The sequence below is a fragment of the Gambusia affinis genome, linkage group LG14, assembly GCF_019740435.1.
Source record: "Gambusia affinis linkage group LG14, SWU_Gaff_1.0, whole genome shotgun sequence".
Lineage (NCBI taxonomy): Eukaryota > Metazoa > Chordata > Actinopteri > Cyprinodontiformes > Poeciliidae > Gambusia > Gambusia affinis.
Genome location: NC_057881.1, coordinates 18,174,280 through 18,202,277, shown reverse-complemented (window position 1 = coordinate 18,202,277; position 27,998 = coordinate 18,174,280). Strand labels below are relative to the sequence as shown.

The 27,998-nt window shown below is 39.0% G+C and overlaps 3 protein-coding genes across 4 annotated transcripts; 1 reads left to right on the top strand and 2 right to left on the bottom strand.

Annotated features, from left to right (window-relative positions):
- Positions 1-1,254: 1,254 nt before the first annotated feature.
- On the bottom strand, positions 1,255-5,022 carry npy (neuropeptide Y). The gene is made up of 4 exons (XM_044137880.1): positions 4,363-5,022; positions 3,971-4,158; positions 1,666-1,755; positions 1,255-1,566 (listed from the first exon to the last, which is right to left on the bottom strand). The coding sequence occupies exons 1-4, from the start codon at positions 4,441-4,443 to the stop codon at positions 1,545-1,547; spliced, it is 381 nt and encodes a 126-aa protein (XP_043993815.1). The 5' UTR covers positions 4,444-5,022; the 3' UTR covers positions 1,255-1,544.
- Positions 5,023-14,401: 9,379 nt separating this feature from the next.
- On the bottom strand, positions 14,402-18,798 carry fam221a (family with sequence similarity 221 member A). The gene is made up of 7 exons (XM_044137877.1): positions 18,705-18,798; positions 18,294-18,475; positions 17,842-18,015; positions 17,538-17,728; positions 17,374-17,447; positions 17,140-17,272; positions 14,402-14,955 (listed from the first exon to the last, which is right to left on the bottom strand). The coding sequence occupies exons 2-7, from the start codon at positions 18,413-18,415 to the stop codon at positions 14,759-14,761; spliced, it is 891 nt and encodes a 296-aa protein (XP_043993812.1). The 5' UTR covers positions 18,416-18,475; positions 18,705-18,798; the 3' UTR covers positions 14,402-14,758.
- A 50-nt stretch (positions 18,799-18,848) lies between these two features.
- ccdc126 (coiled-coil domain containing 126) lies at positions 18,849-25,735 on the top strand. Of its 2 annotated transcripts, none has more exons than XM_044137879.1 (3): positions 18,849-19,183; positions 23,136-23,721; positions 24,567-25,735. In XM_044137879.1, exons 2-3 carry the CDS (start codon positions 23,481-23,483, stop codon positions 24,800-24,802), a joined length of 477 nt encoding a protein of 158 aa, XP_043993814.1. In that variant the 5' UTR covers positions 18,849-19,183; positions 23,136-23,480; the 3' UTR covers positions 24,803-25,735. The 2 variants fall into 2 exon arrangements, with proteins under 2 accessions (XP_043993814.1, XP_043993813.1); XM_044137878.1 differs by having other exon boundaries at positions 18,859-19,203.
- Positions 25,736-27,998: the final 2,263 nt, after the last annotated feature.

Below are 27,998 nucleotides of genomic sequence, written 5' to 3'. Positions count from 1 at the left end.
GCCAGATGATTTTTAGTAAGAGGCAAGGTGTGGCTGCACAGGTTCAGACTTGATCTCAAGAAACTAAAGAGTACGTTGGGATGAGTAATAAACTAAAGACAACCCTCCCAGAAAGTTCAAATAATTTTTCAAGAGAAAAGCAACACATGGCACACTAACTGCATATGTATTGTAGATCTTTTGTATGAAATTTTAGGATTAAATATTTCCTTTAGAATAACTTAGTTGTAGATTAATTTATTCATAAAAGGTCAAGGAAAGATTTTGCTTCTTATTTGAGTTGTATTTGTGTTAATTGAGTAGTTTTTAAAATATTTATGCACAATCATTCTGCATATCTGTGTGGTTACATTGTTCCTTTTTTTGTTGCTGTTTTTCTTTTTATTTTACTTAAGTCAAATCACATCTCCTTTGAATTTTTATTATGCTTCTTAAATAAAATGCCAGGAAAAAAATAATTGCTTTTTCACAGATTTCTTCTGTCTCTGCCTCTTTGATACCCTTTTCAGATCTTTAGAAAATGTCAATATCAGACAAAGATAAACTGAGTACAACGGTCTTAAAATTATGATTTCATTCGTGAAGATAAGAAACAAAATCTAAACTTTTGTAAACATATAATCTACCCTCTTGAATCATTCCGACTTAACGTCAATCGACCACATTTTTGTGATTCAGTTTCATTAGCAACACCCAGACCTGATAACTGGCTGACTGTACCAAATAATCAGCTAAATTTATCCTGCCAGACATTTTATGATGATAAGCTCAAATCTGTCAAATAGCAACACATGAAGCAAAACAAAGGTAATGTAAGAAAGTCTAGTCAAAGTCTGGATTTAAATGTAATTGAGATGTTATGGCGTGACCTTAAATTAGATCCTCAAAGATCATTCAGCATTGCCTAACTGGAACATTCTCTCCACAGTGACGTAAAAGACTGCTGGTGATTCCAAATGTTTGAATGTTTCCATGAAGAGGGGTAATTTTAGACAAAAAGGGACAGGTTGGTTTGTTTAACTTTTTTCCCTTAATCAAGGAAAAAGAAAAATTATCTGAGAACTGTGTTTTGCATTTAACTTTAACTTTGATTAACTTTGTCTGGAACATTTAAATATGGCAAAACAGAAGAAATCTGCTGGTCGGGGTCTTCTGGTTTTCTATGACAATTCTGCAGTTACACAAATGAATCGCTGCTCTGAACATCTAGCTATTCATGCATGTGCATTCATCATCAAACAGATGCCAAAATGCTTTTGTTCAAACAGTAATTGTTTAATAGCACAAATATACAATACAATCAACACGCCACTCCTCCAGGTCTTATGGGGGTTCCCCAGACGATTTAGCTATTTTACAGTTTCATGTACTGTAAGGTGTGTTCATTGTAGCTTATGCACACAGAGAGAGTGAGACAAGCTATGTTGCCATTCAGACAGGTAACGGGTACAAAGACAGAACGGTCCTCGGATGGCGCAGGGCATTGTGAACCGACAGACATGTGGACATCAGAGGTGACCGAGGTGGAGGGTGAGTGACGGCCATCACCACAATGATGGGTCGTATCTGGGGAGGAAAAAAAAAAAAAAAAAAAAGAGGGAAAGAGAAAGATCAGCTTCCTGTCACGCCTACGGAGAACCGAGTCTCACCGAAGTCCATACATGCCTTGACTGTGGGAGTGTGTCTCTGCTCTCCTTCAGCAGCAGCTCTGAGACCAGTGTGTCCAGAATCTCAGGACTGGACCTCTTTCCATACCTGAGGCACACGAGAACAAAGGATTCAGAATCCAAACGGACTCGGCATCAACGTTGCCAGTAATTGTAGTCAAATATACATGTTTTTATTTCTCTTACTGAAGAGGTACAAAGAAAAAGTCTCGTTGTGTAATCTGGTCAATGTCTAATTATAAGCTCAGTGTAAAGTGAGCACGGTCAGGCCTTAATCTCAGGAAACAGAGACTCGAGCTGCATCACAGGAGGTTACACGTTCCCTTTCTGTGCTTTTGATGATAAGTCATATCAGGACCACAGGTATCCTGGGGAGGCTCGCTGCCTGCAGAGGCTTACCAAATCCCCGACATTCAGAATAAAGCGGAAAGCTGTGGGGGACTTGACAAAAAGTCCTGGCAGTGACAGGAATTCTTCTTCTTTCTTTTTCTTTTAACCAACAGGTGGTGGAAAATGGAATAGAATAGAAATGGGGGGGAACAAATCTATCCAGTTCTATTCCCAATGAAAATGAATGAGCTAGTAGAAAGAAATATAGATTTTGTTGGTCGTACGACACATCTTGCTAAAAAAGAATTTCTTAAATGAAAAGAAGAAAAAAGTATTATTTTCTTTTCAGGCCCTATTATGTTAAATAGACTACATCCAATAAGCTATATTTGAAACAAACACATTTTTGTGTTTGTTTCAAACACAAAAATGTTTGAAACAAACATTTTTGTTTCAAAAACAAAAATGTTTTTGAAACATTTTTGTTTCAAAAACAAAATGTTTAAAAAAGAAACAACTCTAATCAGGGACACTGAGATTGTGGGCATCGAAAAACTGTTCTTTGGAACTCGTGAAGTGTCACTCAGCATGTGCTACAAAACATTAAAATGCTATAAATGTCACATACCAACTCTGGCCCAGGCCTGGGGAGGAGAGCTGAATATCGAGATCACTGATGAAATGTGGAGCAGTATTTGGAATTCTGCCAAAAAAATTACTATTTGTAATCGCTCCTGGGCATTGCAACTTAAATTAATACATAGAGCTCACTTGGCCCCAAACAGAGTGTCTAAATTTAAACCGGGGTCCTCTTCATTGTGTCCAAAATGCAAAATAGATGAAGGCAGCCTCACACACTGTCTTTGGTCATGCCCCAAGATCCAGATATACTGGAAATCTATTCTGGCTGAGATTAGGAAAATTTTTAAAACTAACATTGATCTTGATCCAGTGTCTCTTCTCCTTGGTCTACCAAATAAACATATCCAAAACCAAAATAACAGTAAGTTGTACAATGTTATAATTTTCTGTGCCCGAAAGAATATTTTATTACAATGGATTTCTAATAAATCTCCTACTATTTTTGGGTGGAAGAAGCTCGTTTTGGAATATATCCCTCTAGACTTTCTAACATGCCTCGTCCACTCTAAGACTGACGTTTTTGGACGCATATGGAAGCCCTTCTTGGACTATGCTGAAGAACACGTGTCTACCATCCTGTCTCGAGCATTTATGAATGTTTAGATGTGTACTGTACAATGATGGAAGTATGTATGCCCCCCATCTTATATTTCTTTTTATCTCTGGACTGCACTGCTGAGCTTTTGTTTTGTTTTGTGTTTTGTTGTTGTTGTTGTTGTTATTAAACAAAAAAAAAATCAATAAACATATCTACAAAAAAAAAAAAAAAAAAAATGTTTTTGAAACAGAGTGCGTTACTCATCCCAACGCACTCTTTAGTTTCTTGAGTTTCTACTGCAGTGGCTGTATTATATTTTGGGCTTACTGTTGTTGTTTGTTTTTTTAATTCTTGTTTTTGTTTGTTTGTTTCTTGTTTTTAAACAGAATTTTCAACAAGCTTTGTAAAGAAATGTTCTGCATTATTTTGTTTTCCTCCCGAGTTTTGCGCAAAGTCAAATTTATTGTTTGACTGAATTATTTGATTAATCATCTAAGTAAATACTAGATAGATAGATAGATAGATAGATAGATAGATAGATAGATAGATAGATAGATAGATAGATAGATAGATAGATAGATAGATAGATAGATAGATAGATAGATAGATAGATAGATAGATAGATAGATAGATAGATAGATAGATAGATAGATAGATAGATAGATTACCTGGTTCTGCACTGATTTTTTTTCTGCAAAGTAATTAACAAAAGTGTTGCCTGTATCATTTTGAATTTGCCACCTTGAAATAAGTATTCAATACTATTCCAGTCTATCGTTATTGATTTGTTCACCTCTGTCTTGTGATGAGGTTGATGTAGTGTCTCAGGGCTGAGTAATACTTGGCCAACTCCTCCGCCGGAGCGTCCTCCCCGGGGTTCTCCGGTTTCACCGGGTACCCCTCCGTCAAGGCGCTCAGGCAGACCAGCGCCCACAGCAGGAACCCCAGGGTCCCCAGCCAGCTCACCAAGTTGGGATGCATCTGTCAGAGAAGACAGAACCAGTCCACACCTAACTCCTCCTGTACGTGACTACTCTTCTGCACTTTGTAGGCTTGGAGATATTACTAAATAATGGAACGCATATGTTTAAAAACATGCCACAAAAAAAAAAGAAAGAAAGAAAGAGAGAAAGGGGCTCAGACAAACTTTGGCGGAAGAAAATGTGAAAAATTCAAAGCACTTACATTTTTCAGAAGGTCTCGGTGAGATTTGCGCAAAGTCCTGTTGATTCTCCTCTGCTCCTCTGCGCGCTCGTTGCGCGCCATGGGGTTTATATCAGTGCGCGCCAGACGCGCGCCAGGAAAAAAAAAAAAAAAGGAGCGTCAATGCTTCACTCTGTTTGGCCCGGGTCTTTGCCTTCCTTCACGTGAACGTCACTGCTGATGCTGCTCTTATTAAGGTGCGTGTGTGTAGTTTGTATTAATATAAGGATAAAGCAAACTAAAAATAGATTTAGGTAACAAACGTTGTTTCCTATGAAAAAAACTAGCTGTTCAAGGCAGATGCTAATACGCAGGCGTAAAAAAAAAAAAAATAGAGCCACTTTTGTACATTGCATATAGACTGAATTATATAACTTAATATAACTCAATGGAAAAAAATTGAAATCTTCAGTTATGTTCCATGTGTGCACAAAAAGCTGAACTAAACACACGCTGAATCTGATGTTTAGAAGCTTATTGAAGTTCTTTCACGGAGGAAGCGAGTCATAAATTATTTCACAATGAAGATTATTTTTCAAAACAAGATCAATCCTCAAATCTGAAGTCGCAAAAGAATGCCAGCAACGCATTCACTTTGGTCCCAGTTCAAATGAAACTTCTCCACGTGGCCCACCGTCACCAGAAAGCAGACGCCATGGGTGGTGCTGGACAAAAAGATCTCAAACTGGCTCACATGTACGGGGCTGAATTAGTGCATTAATTTCATTTTGTAGCACATTGCATCACACGAAGAAATAGAGAGACTGTGGCTCTCGAGGTGAACAAAAGGCACAAATGTGAAGACGGAGACGCGAGGAGCCCAATCTCCTAGAGGCCCACTTAATAAGAAAACCCAAATAGCAATTCGCAGAGTCTGTATCACCAAGAGCTTCATTTACCTCCCATTCACAATCTTTTTGTGCTGGCAGCTTGCAGCCATATAATCTGTCAAAAATCAGCATTCTTCGGCACCGCTGCTTTCTAACTCCCTCAGAGGATGTGTTGAGTGCTGTTTTTGTATGGCACAGGATGGAAAGAGGGAGATGAGGAGTGTGACACAAGCGAGAGAACCGTGGAGCGCGGAGTCACAACTGACTGGAAAGGAATTAGTAGATTCACTCCTCTTCAGGAGACACATGCGTCCTTGAAGACTCTCTTCAACAGGTATATCATCATTCAGGAGGGAAGCGGCGTGAGCCTATAGACGTAGATGGCTGACACGGGATTGAAGCAGATGTGTAAACACGGGGGACAAAAAACGCTGAAAGATCAGAGAGCTTTGATGGAGAAATTCATCTCCAGGAGGCTTTTATGTAGACTTTTTTTTTTAGCTCCAGGGTTTCAGACAGAGGTGACCAAATGCGCGCCCTCTACATCCACAGCTCAGCTACTCTTAAGGCAAACAAGTTAAAACAGAAGTTCCTGTATTCAAGGAGTTTTTGGTCACACTGGAAACTTTCAGAAGCTGTGCTTTCGAGGTAGACAGATTTAGACTGGTGTTATACTCCTTGCATTTCTGAACGGAAAATTTCACTGAACTCCTTACATAGATTTTCAGTGGATTGGAAAGGCTTTAGCAGACCATTGAGTAATAATTTCTCAGAGCTACTGTAAGTCTTCTTCGTGTTATAGCTGCATAGAATCGTGACGGCTCCAACAGCGGATCTTCAAGAGACAGGTCTGGACACGTCTAACATCAACGGGGTGGACCTCTGTGGAATTAGAGCAGATAATATAAAGCCTATGAGTATGTTTGACCTTTCACCATTATTTAATTCACCACTTTGTGTTTGGTCTGTTACATACTAACCATGTCGTTTTATGAAATGCTTTGACGTCTCCATGCGATAAAATGTGATAGTATCCAACTTGTGACAATACAAATTCGGTAATGCCGAGATTTAGCGTGGAATGTTCCCTAATGCTGGTGTCAGAATTACACGGACAGAAAGGATCCGGTGTTTACTGTGACAGCTTGTGCAGGCCTGAGATGCAAAGCCTCCAAAGGAGCTCAGTTTGATGAATCCTGAACAAAATGTGCCTGTCACCCAGTGGATCAGTCAGCACACACACACACACACACACACACACACACACCACCTCTCTGAGAACAAAGTAAATCACTGTCATGCAGACACACACCTTCATGTGATTAGGCTCTTACAGTTTGCAGGAAGCTGTTGTCAGAAGGGCAATACAGTGGCTAACATAGAGAGGCATTGGGACTGGTTGGAGGAAAAAAGAAAAAAAAAAAACAAGAAAAGAAGAAGAAAGATTAAATGCCAGTCAATATGGCCGTGAAAAAAGAAAGTGCATCTAGTAGCATGACCTGAAGCGGTGTTTTACTTTATGCTTTCATCATTCTCTGACATTGTTGAGGTGACCTGGAGTGCCTTGAGGTTTGATGTTATTTGTTTCTGCAGCACTGTAATCAGGCTAAGGTCTGGACTTTGTCTGACTCATAGCAGCACCTTGACTGTTTTCTGTTTCAACCATCGTGTAATAGATTTGTGGTTGAGGATGACTGTCAAATATTTGAGCTGTTGGACAGATGTCATCAGATTTAACTGTGAAATTGCTTGGTATGCATAACGGTTGGCATGAGATGTTTGTACCACCACAAGCTGGTTGGATGTCTGCAGCCTGTTGTGTATGTTAAACATGTTGTGTTAAATATCTCTATTTTGATCTTTTCTGTGTCCGTCGGACAATTTTTAGGGAGCTGCAACTTGGAAGTTTTGGACTTTTTTTTGCCATTTTTTGGATTGAATTTACAAGATTGAACAAAATGTGTTCAACTTGTGAATCACTGTCCTCAGAGTAGAATGTTGCACTTCAAATGGTTTACAAAAGGCCTTTTAATCTTTACCAGTGTACTAATAATTGCTACAGTGAAGAGCTGAAGGGGAGTAATTAGTTTATTGCTTGACCAAAACCAAAACAGTGAAGGATTTTTTTTCCTCCCTCATACTATCATACTAAACCATATACTGTTTAGTTGATGTAATAATGAAATCAAACCCTTTCTTTAAACACAATATATTCTAAGTGCATCTCAACAAATTAGAAAAGTATTAAAAAGTTAATTTCAGTAATTTAGAACAAACAGGGACTAAACACCGAGTTGATAGTTCAAGTGTGTATTATTGTAACTGATTATGGCTTACTAGCTGATGAAAACCCCAAATTTTGTTTCTCCGATTGGAGTATTATATATGATCAATGGGGGGGAAAAAAAGGAATTTAACACATAAATGTTACACTGTGATCTAAACAATAATGGGGACAACTGCAGTTGTTTCAATTATAGAAGCAAACTCAAAACAAGATGAAATTATTAGAGGAAGTCTGCTGGATCTAAGAGAATTAAAACAAATAAACAAAGACTAAACTTAAAAAAAGGAGATGATTAAGTTTTAATACATGCCAAAAGAGAAACAGCACCATGATATGTAAAAGAAAAAAAAAAAGCAGGATTGAATTGAAATGCGGTCATCATCAGATTTAATCAGCATTACCGCTAATGGTGTGTTCTCTTACGAAGATAGCAATCATCTCCAGTACTGTCCAATGAGCTGATTAGATATCTCGAAAAGCTCCAAACCAATTTCACAGTGATATTCCTTTCTTTAGGTAAGTAATGCGCTCAATAATCCATTGGTTAAAGACTTTGCCTTATCAGAAATCAGTTCTGTGGAGGCCAATTCCTATTGAGAGCGAGCTTTTTTAAATGCAAATGTGCCTTCTCCTCCTCTCATCAGCCTCCTGGTTTGTACAATAAGTTCTTCTCCCAGATTTGTTAAGATGAAAGAGCCCTGTAATTTTCCACCACCATGAATCACACTTTTCAAATTTACAGTGTGATCAAGTGGAAAAAGGAAACACTAACATGCAGGCGGCATCTATCTTCTCACCCCAGGCAGTTGCATCCAAACAGAAGATAAATCAAATGAAATGCCAACTTTCCCCCTGCTTTCTTTGGCTATCACTAATTTTGCTTCAAGTCTTGACATCTAAATTGTTACTTAGTTCTGCAAGCTATTGTATTATCTGCCTACTTGTGGTTGGCAAGGAGTACTCTGTTTGTGAAAAGAAAAAGGCCACTCTTTCTTCATCTTCTTTTTTATTTTTTATTTTTTTTAATGAAAAAGCTCACCTGAACACTAAAACAGTGACCCGGCCCCGACACCATTAGAAGACCGTGTGTGTTGGGTCATATGAAGAGGTTAGGATTGTATAAGAGAAAGATCTGGCCGATCTGCTGAAAGGAAACAAACAGAGCTGCTTATGAGAGCGGAAAAAAACGTGCAGATGAAGTTGGGATCATGGCAAAGGCTTCACAGTGGGACGTCTGTGATGCTCCAGCCTGTCTCTCCAACCTCAGGCACAAAGGTATCACTCCCATAGATTTTGATCATTTTTTAATTATTTTATTTTATTTTATTTTTTTTTTTACATTTTTGTAACAAAAGTAAGAATTCTACTGGAAAACTCCTATTGTTTCTCCGTCTGGTCTGTTCAGTCCCAGACACACAGGAGTTAGGGGAACGCTCCATTCCTCATACTGGATTTAATACGATGTTGTCCTTCTGCAGTTTCAATTCTCTTGAGAAGGCTTTCCACGAGGTTGTGTTTGTGGGAATTACTGATCTTACATTTGTGAGGTCAGACACTGATGCGGGATGAGAGACTCTGTCTCACAGTTTTTACTCTAATTTGTCCCAAATGATGAGGTCAGGAGTCTGAGTAGGCAGGTCATGTTAACTTCCTCATTCATGTCTGCATGGAGCATTTTTCATTCAGTTGTGCAGCCATGTATTAACAAGGCAAGGCCATTTTATTTGTACAGCACATTTCAGGAACAATGGTTCATTTAGATGTGCACACATTTTTGTACCATCAAAAAGCGAAATTTCTGAATATTTTTTTTTTGTTAATGCACATGGAGTAGGTTATGTGTCACTGTCTGAAATCATTTATGTTTTTTTTTTTATCTTTTATTCAACCCAAGAGCACTTTAAAAAAAGATGTTAGGATATAATATTTATGTAAAACATCAAAATATCTAAGTGGACTAGTCAAAGCAGCACTGTATAATTGAGAATTGAGAGACGTCTTCCCATCAGCAAGATTAGAACAAGTTTATTTAATTTTCTCCGCAGTTTACCGTGATTAACTTTCTATGCAGGCAAGATGTACAATTTCTGGTCTTTTCTGAGCTGGGAACAGGAAGCAAGTCCTCAAATTGTTCTTCTTTGTTGTGACTTTGACTTTGCAAAAATCCTTAGTGGGGAACGAAGAACTAACATTCTTTCTCATTTATTTGTCACTTCCTCCACTTAAACACCCACTATTTAAAGAGCTACATTGACTTGTCTTGGTATTTATCTAAGCCGTCTCTGCTGCTTCTCTCAGTGTTCCTTGCTGTCTCTTCTGATTTGTCTGAGCACGAGTCTTTCTCTATGTGTGTGTGTGTGTGTGTGTTTGGAAATGTGTCTCATCTGTGTTTGGTGTGGAAGCAGCACAAACGTCGTGTCAAGACGGCGATCATACATGTTGCTTTGATGGACAGATTAGCTGAGGGTCTGGCCACCAAGTTGTGGCCGGCTGAGTTGGCTCAGGTGCGCAGGTCAGAGTCCTTAGCCTCGATATAAGGGAGCCAGATGAAAGTTGCACCTACGTCAAAGGGCGATAAACTTTTGTTTGATGTCACGAGCTACGTCGGATCACTGGCCTTCATGCATCATTCTTATGCCAGTAGCACACTTGTCATATTTATATATGTTTTAAATGTACAAAATGCAGAGGTCACCTTCAAAACCATCATCTTCCACACTTATTGGCACTGCTTGTAAATGCTAGTAAAAACATAAATTAAGCTTCTTTTTTTGCAGTGCTGCAATAATCTGAACCTGAACATTCAAAATGTACTTTACTTGAGCACATTAAATCAACAAGGGGGAATTTATTGGTAGAGAAGAATATTTCTAACCACACTTGTTGATGATCTAAACACTTATAAACTAAATAAAACGGAAGCATTTTTGTTGTTTCCTGCTTTAAACGGATCAGTTCTCCTATTACGACTGATCCTAGTGGTGAAACAACGCACTCGAATTCGGTTTATTACTTAAATTAATTACAAAGATGTTTTCCAAGAAAACCCAGCAGATTGATTGGAGTCATTGACTTGCAGCATTCCCTCTTCCTGGACAAGCACGTAGCAACAAAAGGCAATTGCTCGCATTGTGCCAATTGCTTTACAGCAATCTAAGGAGTATGTGACAACTACTCTGACCCTGAAAATATTATCAAATATATTCATGACGTTAAAGGCATGCAACGGGAACATAAAGTCCCGGGTAAATGTATGCGGGAGGTCTAACTAATGCAAGAGGAAGAATTAGAAAGCATTTCAACAGGCTGACTCTGAAAGAATTAGCTGCATTCATAGCAGAGCACAATTATATTCACTGTCAGTCAGCCATGCACTGTGCCTAAATACCTTGTCTGTAAACTAAAGGCATTTCCAGAATTATTGTCATTAATTATGAAGCCATTGAAAAGTTGCATACTAAATGACTTTCTGCACACGCAGAAGCTACTCAGCACAATACAGCAATAGACCAATTGAATTGTTTGTTATAAGTGCTACACTGCAACCTCATGACTGTTTACAAGGATTCTGAAACAGTTCTTTCAAAATGATTGAAAAACCCTTCAGTTTTTCCTCGTTTTGTTGCGCTGCACCACAAACGTCAGTGTATTTTGGGAGTCGGGGGTTAAGAGAGAGAACAACACAAAGTAGCACCTAATTTCGAGCATTTCAAACTTTTCCACGAATGAAACCCTTAAAGTTACGGCGCGCATTTGTATTCGGCTCCCTTTATTTTGATATTACATCCATTGGCAGTTTGCTACAAGCCTTACAAAGGCTGCAGCACATATGTGGAGAAAATGCTCTGGTCAGATCAGACCAGAATTGCACATCTTTGTCAACATCCAAAGTGCTGCCTGTGACTGAAAAAGAACACTGCACAACACAATGAAGACACCATCCCTGGGGTGAAACATGGCGATGGCAGCACCATGCTGTGGGGATGTTTTCCTTCAGAAGGGATAAACATGCCTGTATGACCTAAATATGATTGATAATCTTTGCAAAGACTTATATTCACAGATGCTAACTGTCCTGTGTGTCTGAGCTGGAGCTATTCTGCAAAGAAGAGTAGGAGAAGGGAAAGAAATAATTTTCTAATTGTGCAAAATTGATACACACACTTACAGTTTCGATTTTGTCTGTCAAAATTGAAGTTAAAAAACAAAAGCATGTATCAGCATCCTTCCATTTCCAAATTTCTCACTACCTTGTGTTGGCTTTTCAAGTAAAATCCCAAAAGAATACATGCAAAAGTATGGTTGTAACATAATACAACAAACTCATCCATGCGTTTATCTTCAGTCGCATTGATTACTGCAACAGCGTCTTCACAGGTCTGTCCAACAAATCAATCAAACAGCTGCAGCTGATCCAGAATGCTGCTGCTCACGTTCTCACTAAAACCAGGAAGATAGAGCACATAACACCAGTTTTAAAGTCCCTCCACTTGCTCCCTGTTGCTCAAAGAATAGACTTTAAAATACTGTTGTTAGTTTACAAATCACTGAATGGTTTAGCACCACAATACATTGTAAGTGTGTGTACCTGATGCTGTTGTATCAACCTTCCAGACCTCTCAGGTCTTCTGGTTCTGGTCTGCTCTGCATCCCCAGAACCAGAACCAAATGAGGAGAAGCAGCATTCAGCATCTATGCACCACAAATCTGGAACAAACTTCCAGAAAACTGTAAAACAGCTGAAACACTGACTTCCTTTAAATCTCGACTAAAAACCAACCTGTTTAGGGTTGTATTTGAAACAATTACAAATTTATTGATGGAACTTGACTTAATGTTGTGTTTTGATTGTTGATTCTATGTTGCATTGTGTTTCTGTCTTTGTTATGATGTAAAGCACTGAAATATCTTGCTGCTGAATTGTGCTATACAAATCAAAGCAGAAGGCTTAGCTTCGGAAATCTGCTTTATGAGTCGAAGTCTTGATCCAACTCTCTCCTAAGCGTAAAGGATGGCTAATTAGGAATGATTTTTAAATGGAACAAATTCTACCTACAATATTGGTCAACTTATCTTGTTTGCTTTTTTGAATGGCTTCGACTGGATACTCATGTAAAAAGGGAAGTGAAATTTATAACCCTGTTTTACCAAGCTATTTGTTCCCCTTATGCCACCAAAACATTTGATGCAGCTGCTTCAAATGCAAATAGAGGGGACATCAGGTTTTGCTTTCATAAGCTTACGTACTTTGACAGTTCATTGCAGTTTGTATCAAATTGGTTGATATTTTCCTTTTGTGTAATATTATCCTTTATTTTCATTCCAGTGCTTCTAACTACTTTTTTATTACTATTATTATTATTATTATTATTATTATTATTATTATTATTATTATTATTATTATTATTATTATTATTATTATTATTATTATTTGAGAACAGGTGAGCTATTTCCCGTGATTTGTCTGATCCCCTTCTGTTTGTGGGAGTTAAGTTTATTTTGGAGAAATGACGTGGCATCGTCTCCAGTTAAGTCCCTGTTTACTTGCCAGTTATGCCAATTAAGTGTTTCTCTCTGCTCTAATTGTCTACATAATAATCTGTGCTTGTGTTGGGATTTATTGTCTAAAAGGTGTCAATCAACCAGGGTGGGGTTACCAGTGGTGAAAGAGAAGTGTTGCAGTTATATGCTTCAACCACGGTCCAAAGGAAATTACCTTCAGCCTCCTTTACAGTGTTGCTATGGAGAGCCAATTAATCTAAATTGTAATTCTCTGAGACTAATATGTTCTAGCGTTCCCTCATAATTTAATTAAGTTTTTGTTCCACTCTTCCTCATCTCTCCCCATGTTCCATGCACATCTCCCTTTCCTCACCTCTGTTCAAGAGTAAGAGGAGGGAACAAGTAGAAAGACACGGCAGATGTGTTGATGAAGATGTGCGACCAAGACTGCTTATTTGGTTGCGGTCTGAAATCTCGGCTCACAGACACGCACTTTGTGTTCGAAAGCGTAAGCTTCCAGATGTGGCTGCATCCACTCCAGCACTTTGAGTCATCAGAGACGCAGGTGCATCCATACAACCCTCCAGGCAAGGCTCCAACCTTCTTCCCTCAAGACTGCTCAGCATCATAACATACTAGTCCACATTTTGTCACATTACAGCCACAATTTATTTTACTTTTTATTTTATGTAATAAACCAACACAAAATAGCAAATAATTCTGAAGGGGAAGGATAACGGATATCTTAATTTATAAACAGGAAGGATTTTTGACCTAGTTGTATGTGCAAATGTCAACTTTCCAAGTCTTGTAGACAAAATTACCCCAGAGCATGCTGCTTCCACCACCATATTTCACCGGTTAAGTGTTCTGTGAAGGGTGAATTTACTACGTCCCTTTGTGGCAATCCTTAGTCCTTTTTTGTGACTGTCCTTCAACAGTAGCTTTTGAGAGGTATCATAACGCTGACATGTAGTGGCCAGACCCAACGCTGTCCTCAGAGTAGGAACATCCGAGTGGGAGTAAATCCTCACTTAAATCTTCTTTAATTGTGTTTCCCTGCTAAAGATGCTGGAAACTGGGCCGCCAGTGGAGAACACATGATGTTCAATCTGCATTCACAGCGTGGAATAATGCAGCGCGCGTCGCCGCTGATCTACCATGATGAATGGGATTAATCAATCGAAGACAGTACATCTATCCATAAATTAAAAGCCGCGCTCATCGCTGAACACTGAGCGCTGTGGTTCTGATGTTATTTTGGTGACGTGTTGAGTGGGTGGATTTTTCACAATAACCACATTTCACAATAAGCGAACCTCAGACAAATAATTAGAGAGCTGTTCAGGAAAATATCTAGAAAACTGCAGTGAAATAAACAAAAGATCTGTTACTTTATTTACCGACAAAAACATTTTTTATCCTTACATAGCTCAGTCTAGTTTGACCAAGCAATTCGTTCACATTGCACAGAAAAAGAGAATTTAAGCTCAAAACTACAATTAGCAGCAAAACCTGTAAAATTTATTGTAACCAACTTGAAATCAGAGTTACATTTATAAAGTACAAATATACAAATATTAGAGGCTATTCACAACTAGCTGGAATTATTTTACTCATGAACAAACCAAATATTCTTTGCCTCTTGGGAAAGATACAAGCTATAATGTATGTCATTTTGTATTCGATATGTTAGAGTTGAACTATCTCCTCACAAATGAACAATATGGCAAAAATAATTAAATGCAAATCTTGCAATTCATTGATTTTTGGTTTGTTTCTCAGAGACACCAGAGCTGCTTGCTTCAGCAGAGGAGCTGGGGTTCCTTGCAGACATGTTGGGTTTTTGTGCAGAAGTGCTGGGGTTTTTTGCAGGGGTGCTGGGGCTTCTCGCAGAAGTGTTGGGGTTTCTCGCTGCCAAGCTCCTCTCCAGGCAGTCGTCTTCCCTGCCTTCAACTGAATAGGAACATCACAGCGATCACGGGAATCAGATTGTGGACGAAGATGATGTGGTACAGACAGTAAACATGCAGCTGCAATCAGTAGTGGATGTACAAAGGATTTCTCGAAACAGTCATGTGTCAAGCTGTATTTGTTTACTTTTGAGATAAAAGTGTACATTAGGTTTAAGTTATAAACCTTTGTACAAGGCTTAAGACTTAATGTAGTGACACCTAAATGGCATATGTATATCCTTTAATTTGCTCGACCTAGAGACCTAAAAGGAGCCAAAATTAGTGATAACACCAAACTCATGGAGCAGGAGTCTGAGGTACACACTGAGAGCAGTGAACCCTAGGAAGGACACCAGACCAGACGGAGTGATCAGCAGAGTCCTCAGTGAGTGCGCAGACCAGCTGGCCAGGGTCTTCACCAAAATATTTAATTCATCACTGCCCCAGTCAATTACACAGTGCCTGAGGACATCCACAATAGTCCCGCTGTCAAAAAACATCACCATCAAAAGAACCGATGACTGCCAATAAGTTGCTCTGACACCTGTCATGATGAAGTGTTTTGAGAAACTGCTCCAACGTCACCTCGTATCCTGCCTCTCACCCTTAGCAGTTCACACACAGAGGTAGTAGGTCAACCGAGGAGGGAATTGTCACAGGGAAGATATGCAAGGTTGCTATTTGCTGATTTTAGCTCTGCTATTGATGCCATACTCCCAGAGAGACCGACAGCAAAACTATTGGTCATTAGTCTTTCTACCACTACCTGCTACTAGATCAGAGCACCTCTGCTCTGATCTAGCTCAGAGCAGAGCTCTGACTCTCTGATTGGGTTCAGAGAGTCAAAGTGGACCCTTAACTTTCCATAGCCCTCGGTCTTAACACTGGCTCCCCAAAGGACTGTGCACTTAGCCCCTACTGTACACTCTGTATATCTATGACTGTGTCAGCAATGTTGCCATCAAATTTCCTGATGACGATGGTTGGGCTGGTGTGGTACTGGGGTGATAACTTGGTCATTAATGTCTTTAAGCTCAAAGATGTAATCGTTGGCTGCAATAAGAGGAAGTCTGACCTGAAGCCTATATCACTATCAGTGGGGAATGTGTAAGCGTTAAGGTCCTGTGTGCACATGGATCCAATGGAGCTCTAACATCAAGGACCAGCAGTGTCTCCACTTTTTGAGGCTCCTCAGAAGGCTAAACCTGAAGCAGGAGCTGTGCACCGTCTTCTACCGCTGCTCCATTGAGTGTCTTCATTTACTGCATATCTGTATGGTTCACATGCCACACCAGGAGACACAAGAAGACTCTACAGTGGGTCATTGACACCCTCCAGAAGATCAGAAGCCTTCCCTCCCTAAAAGTCCTCTTTGGGATTTAGCTTCTCAAGAGGGAACGCATCATTCTGAGGAACTGTTCATGCCTAGGACATCAGAACTGCTGTAGACCTATACAGCAGTCCTGTATAGATTGCAAATATAGAGGGCAGAGGTGACACGCTAAATGACTTAGGGACAGTTTTCACAACAGTGCTATAATTCTTTACCTTACTTCTTTGAAGTTGGCCATGTGCAATTCTCAAGAGCAATTTAAATTTTTCTGATTTGAGGTTGCACTATATAACATTTAGTTATCGATTATTAATTGATTTGTGGTACTTCTGACTCTCCATCAAAAAAATAATTTAAAGTTTTCATAATTTGCAAAACTATCATTTGTTTATAAAATCTTGAAACCGTCTCAAAACACATGCACAGCCAATCTATCATGGAACAGCGAGATTTGTTTTTTTGTTTTCTTTCATGCCTGCTACAAATGGAACACAGAACAAATCAGCGTGGCTAAAGACACTATATACCTGTCACCTTTGCAGATTTGTACTCTTGCAAATTATTCCACATTCAACGCCGACATTTCACTGCTCTTTGCTGCCCTCACATGCCTCTAAAAGGAACTTTCCTCAGCTCTAATGGAAAGCCTCTGCTCTTCTCGTCTGTGCTGCTGCAGTCTGACGAAGGCTATGTCACTAAAATGTACAGACTCCAGAGAACTAAAGAGCCTGAAAATTCCTTGAGACTGTTTGTCTTCTTGGGGAGAGTATATGTGTCAAAGGTCTACTGATGCATTAACTGTAAAAAAAAAAAAGCATCCATTTCTAGTTTCAAATTAAGAAAAACTGTTACCTGCACTGAGGACTTGCATAGCGAGGTAACCATCCAGCAAAGAGGTGAATCCTGTCAGCCCGCCCATGGCTGCGTAAGGAACATCTTTGCCGACAGGCTGACCTCTTGCCAACCTCTCTTGCTTTGTCTCAACCTGTGAAGAATGGGAAAAGTACTTTATACATGAAATACTGTAACAATAAGCTGACAAAGATGTTCTTTCAGATGAAGTTGTTGTTGTCCATGACCACTTACCAAGGTACGGTGCTCAAAGCTGGGTCGACCGCACCCACAAGTGTAGGGACTGAGGAACCCAGAGCAGACTTTGCCTAAAAAATAACAGATAATTTTCAAGTAGGTTAAAAAGCATTTTCTGGGTTGTAGCGAACATATCTTGAAAGTAGGGATGTCTGACTCACACTTCTTGCACAAGTGGCCTGCAGCTTCACTGTGATCCTGCGGTAAATGTTTACACTTGCAGCGCACCATCACACCCCCAGGCTGAGGAATATAGTTGTAAGAAGAACAGCGACAACCGCTGACCTTGCACCGTAGAGCAATGGGTCGCTCAGAGGGAATCACCTCAAACTCTGTCTGATGCTGCTTGTATCTGATGGAAATTGATTCACGTGTATACATTGCATTGCAAAAGCATTCATATCTCATGTTTCCACATGTATGAAGAAGAGGCATGTGTCACAGTCAGGTCACAAAGTAATATACCTGTGTTCACAAAAGCACTGTGTTTCAGGGCCAATCTGCTTGCAGTCAATGCCTCCTGGTACACCAAAGCTCACATATAACCTGTTTTTCATACGTAGTGGTAGAACCCTCCTTTTGTACTCTTCATATTCCTCTGGAGTGAAAAGTTTTCCACCATCGTCATCACCAACGATCCTTAAAAACAACTAAAAATCAATAAAAACTATAAACAGGTACAACACAAACTTGAAAGTCAACGGTCTTGATATTATTTAGGCATTTATATTTCAATTGTTCTAGATGTTGCTCTGAACGTCTAGAAAATGGACTAAAAATGTCCGGACTGTCGCTTGAACCTAATAAAAGTAAATGAAATGTTTAGTTTCGTGCGTCACACAGCTGCCAAAGTTCCTGCCAACAACATGGGAGACTATTTCTAAATAAGTTAGTAGATAAAATGTGTTGGTACGTACCTTCTGTACTCCGCATAGTCATCCACTGCTTCCAAAGCCGTTTTATTCTGATTTACCGAGGTCATTATCATTAAATTAAAACAACAGCATTGCAAGTGATACTTGTTTATGACCCGCAGCATATGTTGCTATGGAGATGGTTTTAGGGATCCCTCTAATGTTCGCAAAGGGAACTGCAACAACTATATGAATAATAGAAATAACATAAAATGTTATTTTAAACAAAGCAAGAATAGTGAAGCAAAAACATAGGCAAACACAGGTAAAGGTCAAACATTAAAAAGCAGCAACAAAACTATTTTAGTCAATTAGCAAAACTAGCTAAAAGGCTTCGTATTCGCAAACAATATCCTTCTCTAAGGCGTCTATGAAAAGATAGTAATTAGTAAGTGGCGTTCATATATACTTTACCTGATCAAGTGCTACTTGTTGTGTAGTTTTTCATTAATATGAAAAACGGCGATCGTAAAGGTAGGTTATTTTCAACTGCACCAAAATACGACTACATTTCCCACAATGCAACGGCTTCGACGTAGCCGAAGACGTTCCGGGGGATCCATGACAGTACGTTACACGGTCCCATGCCTACAAGTACAGCAGCTGACGAGTTTGGGCTGTTTTTTCTGTCGAAGCCATCGTCACATTGTCGGCAGAGCAATGAAGCTGAAATAAGCAATAAAGCGGAAAGCATATCCGGACACCTTGCTTCTCAGCTGAGACTGTTTTGTTTGTTTTTTCCCGTCATTTCACGGAAATGGTGGCATGCCAAAGACATTTCTCCAGCGGTAGCGAAACGAGCCGCGGGGCGGCGAAGAGCAAGCGTCATCCTTCCGAAGCTCGCCCCGGTCCCAGCACCTCTGCAGCCTGTAAATTTTCTCTTAGGACCCAAGGTATCGACTCAGGACACACGGTGGGGGACTTACTTCTATTTTTGACGGGCTACTCATATCTGCTGACAAGTGTTTTTGTATACTGTGTTTTTGGAGAGCTTGTTGTGAGCTAACACATCGAGCTAACGCTGACAGGAAATATGTTTTAAGTGAATTTGTTTTAAGTTTAAATAATTGTGAATCCGCCAGTGCCCGTATATGTTGGGCGTTTACATGTTGTGTAGTACATTTGGATATTGTGTAAATGAGTCCAGGCTGTTTTAAAGCAAACTTGCCAGTGGGTTATCTCTTACTGGGCGTGCACTATTATGTGCTCCTTTGGCCAAAGGCTATTGACTTTTCAGTATATATTGTACAATTTAACGGAGTAAGTCACTTGGTGATCCTGTCAGCTGTAAAATAACATCTGACAGCTGCTGTAGTTACTATTTAACTCGGAGGTTATCCATTTTGATTGCTGTGGTGTGCTTTATCAGTCAGTCAGGGAAACATGCTACATTTAAACTCTACAATATTTATTTGTGGGATATTATCATACAAATTGTATGATACAATGTGGCACTAGATGGGTCAAAACATGAGTACTAAAAGTTTAAATTCTATGGTAGCTACTTTTAAATTATTTAAATCATATTGAAACCTTGAAAAGTTTTGACCCAAAATTTAAAAAAAAACAAAAAACTTTATTATATGTTTCTTTATTTTTAGGAATTGCTATGAAAGTAAGAAAAAAAAGTTTAGATTTTTTTTTCTTTTTTTTTTTTTAAGAGGTTAGAATAAATGTCAGTATTTTACTTTTTGATCACTTTTTGTCATTTTTTTTAAAGTGTTGAGTATGTCTTCACCATTTAACCAGCTTTAGATAATATTATATTTTAATATGTGTAAAAAAAAGGTTCTAGATAAATCCAGAAATTAAATCAAATATAGTTTTCAGTTTTTTGATTTAATCTTGCTTTTGCACGTGCTTACACATGTAATTGTTTGGGTTCTTATATAAGTTATATATAGATGTAGATATAAGTTATCTATATAGTTTTCAAATATTAATTAGTTGTTTGGCTGCGTTAAAAAAAATGGACGAAACTCCTTAAAAATCTAACCTTTTTTTGTTAGTTCGTTCTTTTTTTTCTGGGAGTGAGGGTTTGGCTCAAAATCTCACCACCAAGCTCAGGCGATGTTGTGAATAGGAATAGGGGAGAAAAGAAGATCGCACATTTTATTCAGGAAATGTCTTGCTCTAAAGTTATCTATAAAAACTTAAGAAAACAGCCACAGCTGCAAATAAAGCCACAGCTGCAAATAAAAATCTGTTTTTGACTAGATACTATAGACCAGGGGTGTCAAACTCCAGTCCCGGAGGACCACTGTCCTGCAACTTTTAGATGCGTCTCTGCTGCGCCACACCTGAATAGAATAATTAGGTCATTAGCAAGCCTCTGGAGAACTGATCTACACAAAAAGGAGGTAATCGAGACATTTCATTCCAGTGTTTTGTAGCTGTGGCACATCTAAAAACTGCAGGACAGCGGCCCCTGAGGACCGGAGTTTGATACCTGTTCCACAGACCGTAGCATCAATTGACTCCGAGATAGTAACATATTTATTGATGCTGGATCAATCTGGTCCGTCTAAGCTACACAAGAACCAGTAGCCAGTACTAAGGTATTTAAAAATTGTAGTTTCACAACTACTAAAATGTGACATTCTTACTCCTCTCCCGCCTGCTGATGTGGGATGAAGTGTCTGAAATACTTTCCACTGGCTTGCAGGAAACAGAAACTTCTGAAATATTTTTGGTCACAAAAAACACAGCGTGGACGCTAAGGTAGCACTTCCCGTCTCTCCTATTTAAATTTCCTGTGGGATCAGTAAAGTATTTTTGAATTTGTAACAGCATTTGAAAACTACAGCCTTGTGCAGACTCCACTGTAGCAAACAGCTCTTCTACATAACAAGCTTTTTTAGCTTATTGAATTTGTGTATCTTTATCAAGTGCGGCTAGGAAGGTAGAAAGGGATTATATATAACACGCAATAACAAGGAAATATGATTTTAGTTGAGGGTGTAGTCTACATATTTTTAGGCTTTGTGTCAAAAATAATGTCATCTATAACATTATTTCAACCTCAATAATCAATATATTTTTGTGCCAATGGGATCGATTGTGACTTTCTTACGTGAAAAAAAATGCAGTTAGATCTTGTCCTACTTGCGTAACATGTTTTGTGTTAACATTAGGATATTGTGAAATACGGTGGCCCTTAGGTGCAAACCACTTCAGTAAATTGAAAGCAGACTTACAAATTACAAAAGCACTACAACATTAATGAAAGCACTACAACATTAACAAAACGGAAAGGACATGTCCCAGTTGGAGACCTGAGATCGTTGTTTGGACGACACTGGTTTTGAACCGGAAGTTATCTCTTGAGCGGGTCGGCCTGTTGTTGCGATGCGTTATAGCGTCCACCATATTGAAAGTAGCTTATCTCCCAGAAAGTTAATACAAGTAAATACTTCGTACAGTGCCGTTCTGCAAAGCATTTCAAGTTAATGAATGCCACTGACCCAATCTCTCACACATTATTATATAGGAATGGAAAAAAAAAACAAAGGACAACATTTCAAACTTTTTGATGTGATTAATTAATTGTTTTGGGGCACAATAATTACATTTGGTACATCTGATTCTGATAAATCGTTTTTATTGATGAACATGCGCACACACACACAGTCGTGTTTTCATCACTTGTGTGGACTTCACACTGACTTCCATTAATTTCTACAGCCTAACCCTTACCATAATCCTAATCCTAACCCTAACCATCACATACCTAACCTTTACCCTAAACCTAACCATCACAGAATTAAACCACTAACCCAAAAACAACAATTCCCCTCATGGGGATCAAGAAAATGTCTCCATAAGGAGCAACGGTCCCCATAATCCCAAATTGTGATTATGGGGACACAGAAATATTAAAACCTGGTACACACACACCTTTACAGTGATGTACTCATGAACATATTAACACAATTCCATAATTCATTGGTTAGTAAAAAGATTATTATAGTTCTATTTTGTTTATTATAGCCTTATCCAAATGCATGTTTCACTGTCCAAAATTAATGGAGATTCAGATTGTGTACTATGAATGCAAGTTGGCCTTGCAGGAGCACTTCAGTTTGCAAAGTGATGCAAATTGAAGAGTGCTAGAGATTTCTTGTTGTGTTTAACGTATCGAACAGTAAAAATTACTTGCTTTTAGCTGCATTTTTTTTCTGCGAGAGCCTGGTTTTTGCACAGGTAAGAGGAAAGGATGTGTGTATCTACAAAAGCCCCAGTTCAGATTCAGATTGTGTTACCTCATCTTTTCATAATTTATCAATTCAGCCGTTGTCCTCTTTCTGAACCTGAACAGGAAGTGACACTCCCACACCCATAAAACTCTCCTGAGAAAGAATTTGGTGGCAAAGTTATGAAAACTGAGAAATGATCACCTAATTTTTATTCTCTATGTGCACATTGCCTCCTTAACCCTTATATTCTTCCTTTCAATAGCCATTGTGTGGGTGAAATGAGAAAAAGAATACCCTCCGCGATCCCTGTCTGTTGCCCGGTCTTCTTGTCTGGAGCTACAGAATGGACCTCTATGAAATCTAAACGTGTAATTGGGTTTCTGAGCTAAAAGGACTGAAAGAGATTTGTCTGAGTGGACTATTGTGTGCCCAGAGCCAAAGCAGCAAAAAAATCTCTAATAACAGAAAAGTAGCTTAGGACATAACTTTCATGCTGCCTATATTTATATTTTAAAAAAAAAGTTTGAAAAAATGTCATTTTTTAAATCATGAGCTCTAAATAAAAGGTCTGTTTAAGCGTAATAAAATAATGCTCTGTATTTGCATAGATTTTATTAATTGTGGATTTTTTATTATTATTTTTTTTTAGTATAGGTAACTATGCCTGTGGAGCCTGTACGCCATGACTGCATAGATGATTTGGTGTTCAAGATCTCACAAGCAAAGAACTCCTCCAGAAGATCCTGATCACTGGTTTTAAGGTTGTCAACTTGCGTCTGGTTGCACTTCCTGGCTTCTGCGGCTGCTCAGCACATGCTCACCTTCTCCATGAGAGGCAGGATGTTTGTAACTTTTGCAGAACTCTGACCTTATTGAAAGAAAAGGCACCACGTTTTATAACTTTACATAATCGACTGCACATCAAAGATCTTTGGCCCTTTGAAAGGCACCTCTACCCCCTCCCCCCATCCCTCTTTCGTCCCTGCCCAGTACCATGCTGGGTGCACTCTTTCTGCGGAGGAACATGTCCCAGAAGCTGAGTGTGCTGCTGCTGGTATTCGGGTTGGCGTGGGGACTGATGCTGCTGCGCTACACCGTGCAGCAGCCTCGCCATCAGAGCAGCGCCGAGCTGCGCGAGCAGATCCTGGAGCTCAGCCGGCGATACGTCAAGGTCCTGACGGAGGAGAACCAGAACGCGCTGGGGGGGCCACAGGGAACGTCCATGGCAGGATATGGTAAGCAGTTTCAGTCAAAGTTATGATCTATAGCAGAAGTATTCAAAGCCCCTGAACTTTTTTGTATTTTATCACATTACAACCAGAAACGGGAATACTGCTGTAGACAGGTTATTTAATTGGGACAAAAGCAATTAATTGACTTCTGATTAATTGTCAATTTATAGTTTCTTATATTAAAATTAGGTCCAATCTTTAACTAAAAATGTCAGTTTAGACCTCCTTTCGGTATGGTAGTTTGGCCACCACCCAGAAGAGGGCGTCGCTGGTCATTCTGAAGCAGAGCCAGTTGATGTAGAATAAAAGATGGCAGAGCCATACAAGAACAGGAGTCCGGTGTGGGGTGCAAAGACTTTGAGAACACTTGACAAGCTCCTTACATTTTTTTCTTTTATTTTTCTATACAGCAACTTAAATACTTGCTGTTTTGTTGCGTACATGTAATGTATTTTTAGAAATATGTCTTAAGTTCAGTAATGTGAGAAACCCACAATCTTATGTTTTTTTCATTCAGTATTTAATACAGCTGACACAAAATAATGTTAAATTTAATGTGTTTTTTTTAATTGAACATATTATGATAAATTTAAATGTAAAGTCTCTCAGCCCTTTTCATACAGCAGAAAATAGAGGTTTTTAAGAAAATGGCCGCCCGTCAATTAATCATCAGCCGATCGATAAGATCAGTCAACCATAGATTAACTCATTAATCGTTAACCTGCCTCCCTAATTGGGATTGTGATAGACTAAAAAAAATAAAAAGTAGTGCATAATTATGAAGGGTTATTAAAGCATCACAAATATTAATCCACTCTCTTTTTCTAATTCCGTCTGTGACCTTTCAGCTGACCTGAAAAGGACCATAGCTGTGTTGCTGGATGACATTCTGACACGGCTGGTCAAACTGGAGGGGAAAATCGAACTGGTGGCGAATTCCTCTTTAACAAACGCATCCCATGCAGCAGCTGCAGCGGGGGTTCCCGCTGGCCTGCGGAAAGCTTCAAAGCAAGAGTCACCAGGGAGCCATCCTGGGATGTCACGTCTTCATCCACACGTCCCTAAAAGACCTCGACCGCTTTAAGAAGCGCCCCTCCATCACTGCTCACTGGTGTATCAGTACCAAGTGAGCGAGTAGCAATACAGATATTCATGGACAGCCAAAATCCTAAAGTGCTGGATGTGAAATTTCAACCCAGTTGGAGATGGAAATTAAGGACTTCTTGATTCTCCTATGTTTCCTGCTACATTGAGACTGTCTAGTTCATATTTTATATTTGCATTGCAAACATTCTTTTGCCTTCATTTCTTTTTTTCTTTTTTTTTTTTAGGGGTTTTTCTCTTAACCCTGCAGCTTTTGAGCTTTTTGACTGTTAAAGTAAATGCAGAGAAACCAAAACAAACAACCTGAACATCTAATTAGAAATCTGACACACACACAAAAAAAACACGCCTTATCTTCCATAGATTCACAAGACTAATACTGAGCTCAACCTTGCACTCATAATAATGAAGGATGGTTATATTTTAGAGTTTTTAGGAGGGAATAAGATTGTTATTTTAGCCTGTGATTGTTAAGCCTAAATAAAGTTTCCTCTTAAGAGATAACCCAAAGAATATTTTTTTACCACTTCAGTCAAGGCAATATAAATGTTGCATTCTAAATGTGTTTTGCAGAGAGAGTTGGTGTGGAATGACAGGCTGTCCAACCACTGTAAGCATCTGTCCCGAGTGTGTGGGCTTCCCATATCTGTTGAAACCTAATGAATCCTGTGTGCCATTTAAAGCTGTTTCAATTGAGGTGGCGAAGAACATTGAATGTACTGTGCCGTCGGTAGATCTGTATTGTTCAGGATTCATATTGCACTGTGATTATAGAGACTGTCTCAATACACTAGGCTCATCTCACTTGTGCTTTAGATATGTTTAAAGGGGAGGGAAATATCCTGGAATGTTTGTTCCAGTTTTTCTCCTGTAGTTGCTTTCTGTATTGCTAATAAACTGGTGAAATACCTCACCAGTTCACTCATTGCATTTTTTTTTTTTTTTGAATACTGAAACTGAGGCTATTTGGGAATTTTGCGTGACAAAGTCAATGTGGATCAAGAAAACGCTATAATTAAAAAAAGGCTTTGCTTCATTTTATTGCGTGGAAATTAACATCTGAGCTAAAGAGGCTTGAATTAGGTGCTTTGACGATAATGCTGTGATTGCTTCATATTCTTACAGTGGGATATTGGATCAGCCAGGCACTTTGAGAACAATTTCCTCATAACTTGAGAGAAATCAAATGTTTCCTATTTTGAATCAGTTTTGGGTCAAATTTTGTCTCGGAAGGAAACTAAAGTACTAATATGCCTATTTATGGTCTGGAAGTAATTTGAATTTAGACTTTGCACAGGAAGGGTACTCGCCTTTCTTGATCTTCCTGTAAAAGCAAACATCAATAGCTTTTATTGTGATTTTACGTGTTGAACCAACACAAAGCAGTTCATAATTGTAAAGTCGAAGGAAAACGTTTGGTTTTCAAATGTTTAAGAAATAAAAATCTGAAAATAGTGGCATGCTTTTGCATTTGGTTTCCCTTTTGCTACGTTTACAGTCAAAGTAATCTGGTCAGTCTGGGTGGACAGTGTCTTTGAACATCAATTGTCAAGTCCTACCACAGATTCTAGATTTGACTGGACAAGTTCAATTCACTTCACAAATGCTTTATTAATCTCAAAGGGAAATAAAATGTTGTAACTCGTACTATCCAAAGTTCTTCAAACAGTGGTACTAGTAGGGCGTGCTGTGGTGGCGTAGGGGATAGCGCAACCCACATTTGGAGGCCTTCAGTCCTCAACGCAGCAGTCGCGGGTTCAATTCCCGGACTCAGCCGACGCTTGCTGCATGTCTTCCCCCTTCCTGTCAGCCTACTTTCAAATAAGAGACACTAGAGCCCACAAAAGACCCCCTGAAAGGGGAAAAAAACAGTGGTACTAGTAGGGTCTGTTTTAGTCAGCAGCTCTGTCTCTTATAAACGGCCAATGTGCTCCAAGATGTTGCTGGTCATTTTACCTCTTTCCCTTTTCATACTTGACTGTTTTGAGTATAAATTGGAGTTTCCGCGGAGTATGTGTGTTTCGTAAAAGCCAATTAAAATTCAAGGTATTTTAAAATAGTTCAAATCCAGGAGTAGGATTATCTCATACTCATAGTGTGCCTCAGGAAATTAAGTTGTGTGACTAAACTAAATGAAAATAACCATCAGGAGGCTTGCATTGTCATTGATGTATTTTTATCAGTTTGTGGTATAGACCATCTTACCAGCAATTTGTCCTCCATTTTAAAGTAACAACTTCCCTATTACTTGTACCCAGATCATCCACCAACTGACCATTAAACGCAGTCTCTTTGAAAGATAAATAAATAAATAGAATAGGAAGAATTTTCACATCGGGAAATGAAGCCTGAAGTGATTTTACTATCGGTCATTGACCATTGAACATCTGCAACACATAAAACGTTTTTCTATTAAGTTTCGGTTGCCTCCTGTGGAGATAGGCACCAGTCCCCCTGCTGTGTAGCTGGTTCAGGCAGTAGATAGATGAATAATTAAAAAAATCTAACCTGCAGTCTCAGCTGTTGGGGTCTAGAAATTTGTAAATGCATTAACACTTTTTATCGATTAGGAAACCCTATTTTTGATAACAAAAGGGAATCAGGACTCAGGAATTTGATTTGATTATGTGTTAGAACTGCTTGCCATACCTTCGCGTTGCAGATAGCGGGGAGCCATTCACAGCCCAGCGTTTCCTTGTTGTTGCAAAAATGTGTTTAGACCCAACCTACCTTATCCACCAATCACAGGAGAGCGTCTCCTCCCACTGTATCTCCAGCTCATCCACGGTTTCACAAAGAGAAGGTAAAAGATTTACGTTTTTTAACACGAAGAGACAGCAAACAGTCGACTGTATTGTTGCCTTCCTACCTGCCGCCATGTTTTTACTGACGCGTAGTACTTAAGAACCTATTTTAGGTTATTTTAAACATTTTTGTTAGACCCTATTTCTGTTCGTTTTATGCTGAAGCTTGTTTTCAGTTGATACTAACCAGATACAAAGTGACACTAACGACCCGAAACGATGAGATAATGTAAGTAGTCATACGTTGTACATTTTCTTCCTTTTTTTATTTGTTTGTTTTAAGTTTATATTAAGGTGGTATAATAAAACAGTGATTTAGATATCATTCGGGGTTCTTGTAAATGTCTCTTCTAACTATATTTAGCTCGTGAC

What these genes read in the sequence shown, in the direction of transcription:
- npy (XM_044137880.1), bottom strand. Translation starts at nt 4,443, where the DNA reads ATGGCGCGCAACGAGCGCGCAGAGGAGCAGAGGAGAATCAACAGGACT. An exon ending in AACCTCATCACAAGACAGAG is followed by an intron (nt 1,756 to 3,970) that starts GTGAACAAATCA and finishes CGTGTGCCTCAG; the next exon opens with GTATGGAAAGAGGTCCAGTC. An exon ending in GACACACTCCCACAGTCAAG is followed by an intron (nt 1,567 to 1,665) that starts GCATGTATGGAC and finishes TTTCCTCCCCAG; the next exon opens with ATACGACCCATCATTGTGGT.
- fam221a (XM_044137877.1), bottom strand. Translation starts at nt 18,415, where the DNA reads ATGCTGCGGGTCATAAACAAGTATCACTTGCAATGCTGTTGTTTTAAT. An exon ending in GACTATGCGGAGTACAGAAG is followed by an intron (nt 18,016 to 18,293) that starts GTACGTACCAAC and finishes GTTGTTTTTAAG; the next exon opens with GATCGTTGGTGATGACGATG. An exon ending in TATGCAAGTCCTCAGTGCAG is followed by an intron (nt 14,956 to 17,139) that starts GTAACAGTTTTT and finishes GTTCCTATTCAG; the next exon opens with TTGAAGGCAGGGAAGACGAC.
- ccdc126 (XM_044137879.1), top strand. Translation starts at nt 23,481, where the DNA reads ATGCTGGGTGCACTCTTTCTGCGGAGGAACATGTCCCAGAAGCTGAGT. An exon ending in AACGTCCATGGCAGGATATG is followed by an intron (nt 23,722 to 24,566) that starts GTAAGCAGTTTC and finishes GTGACCTTTCAG; the next exon opens with CTGACCTGAAAAGGACCATA.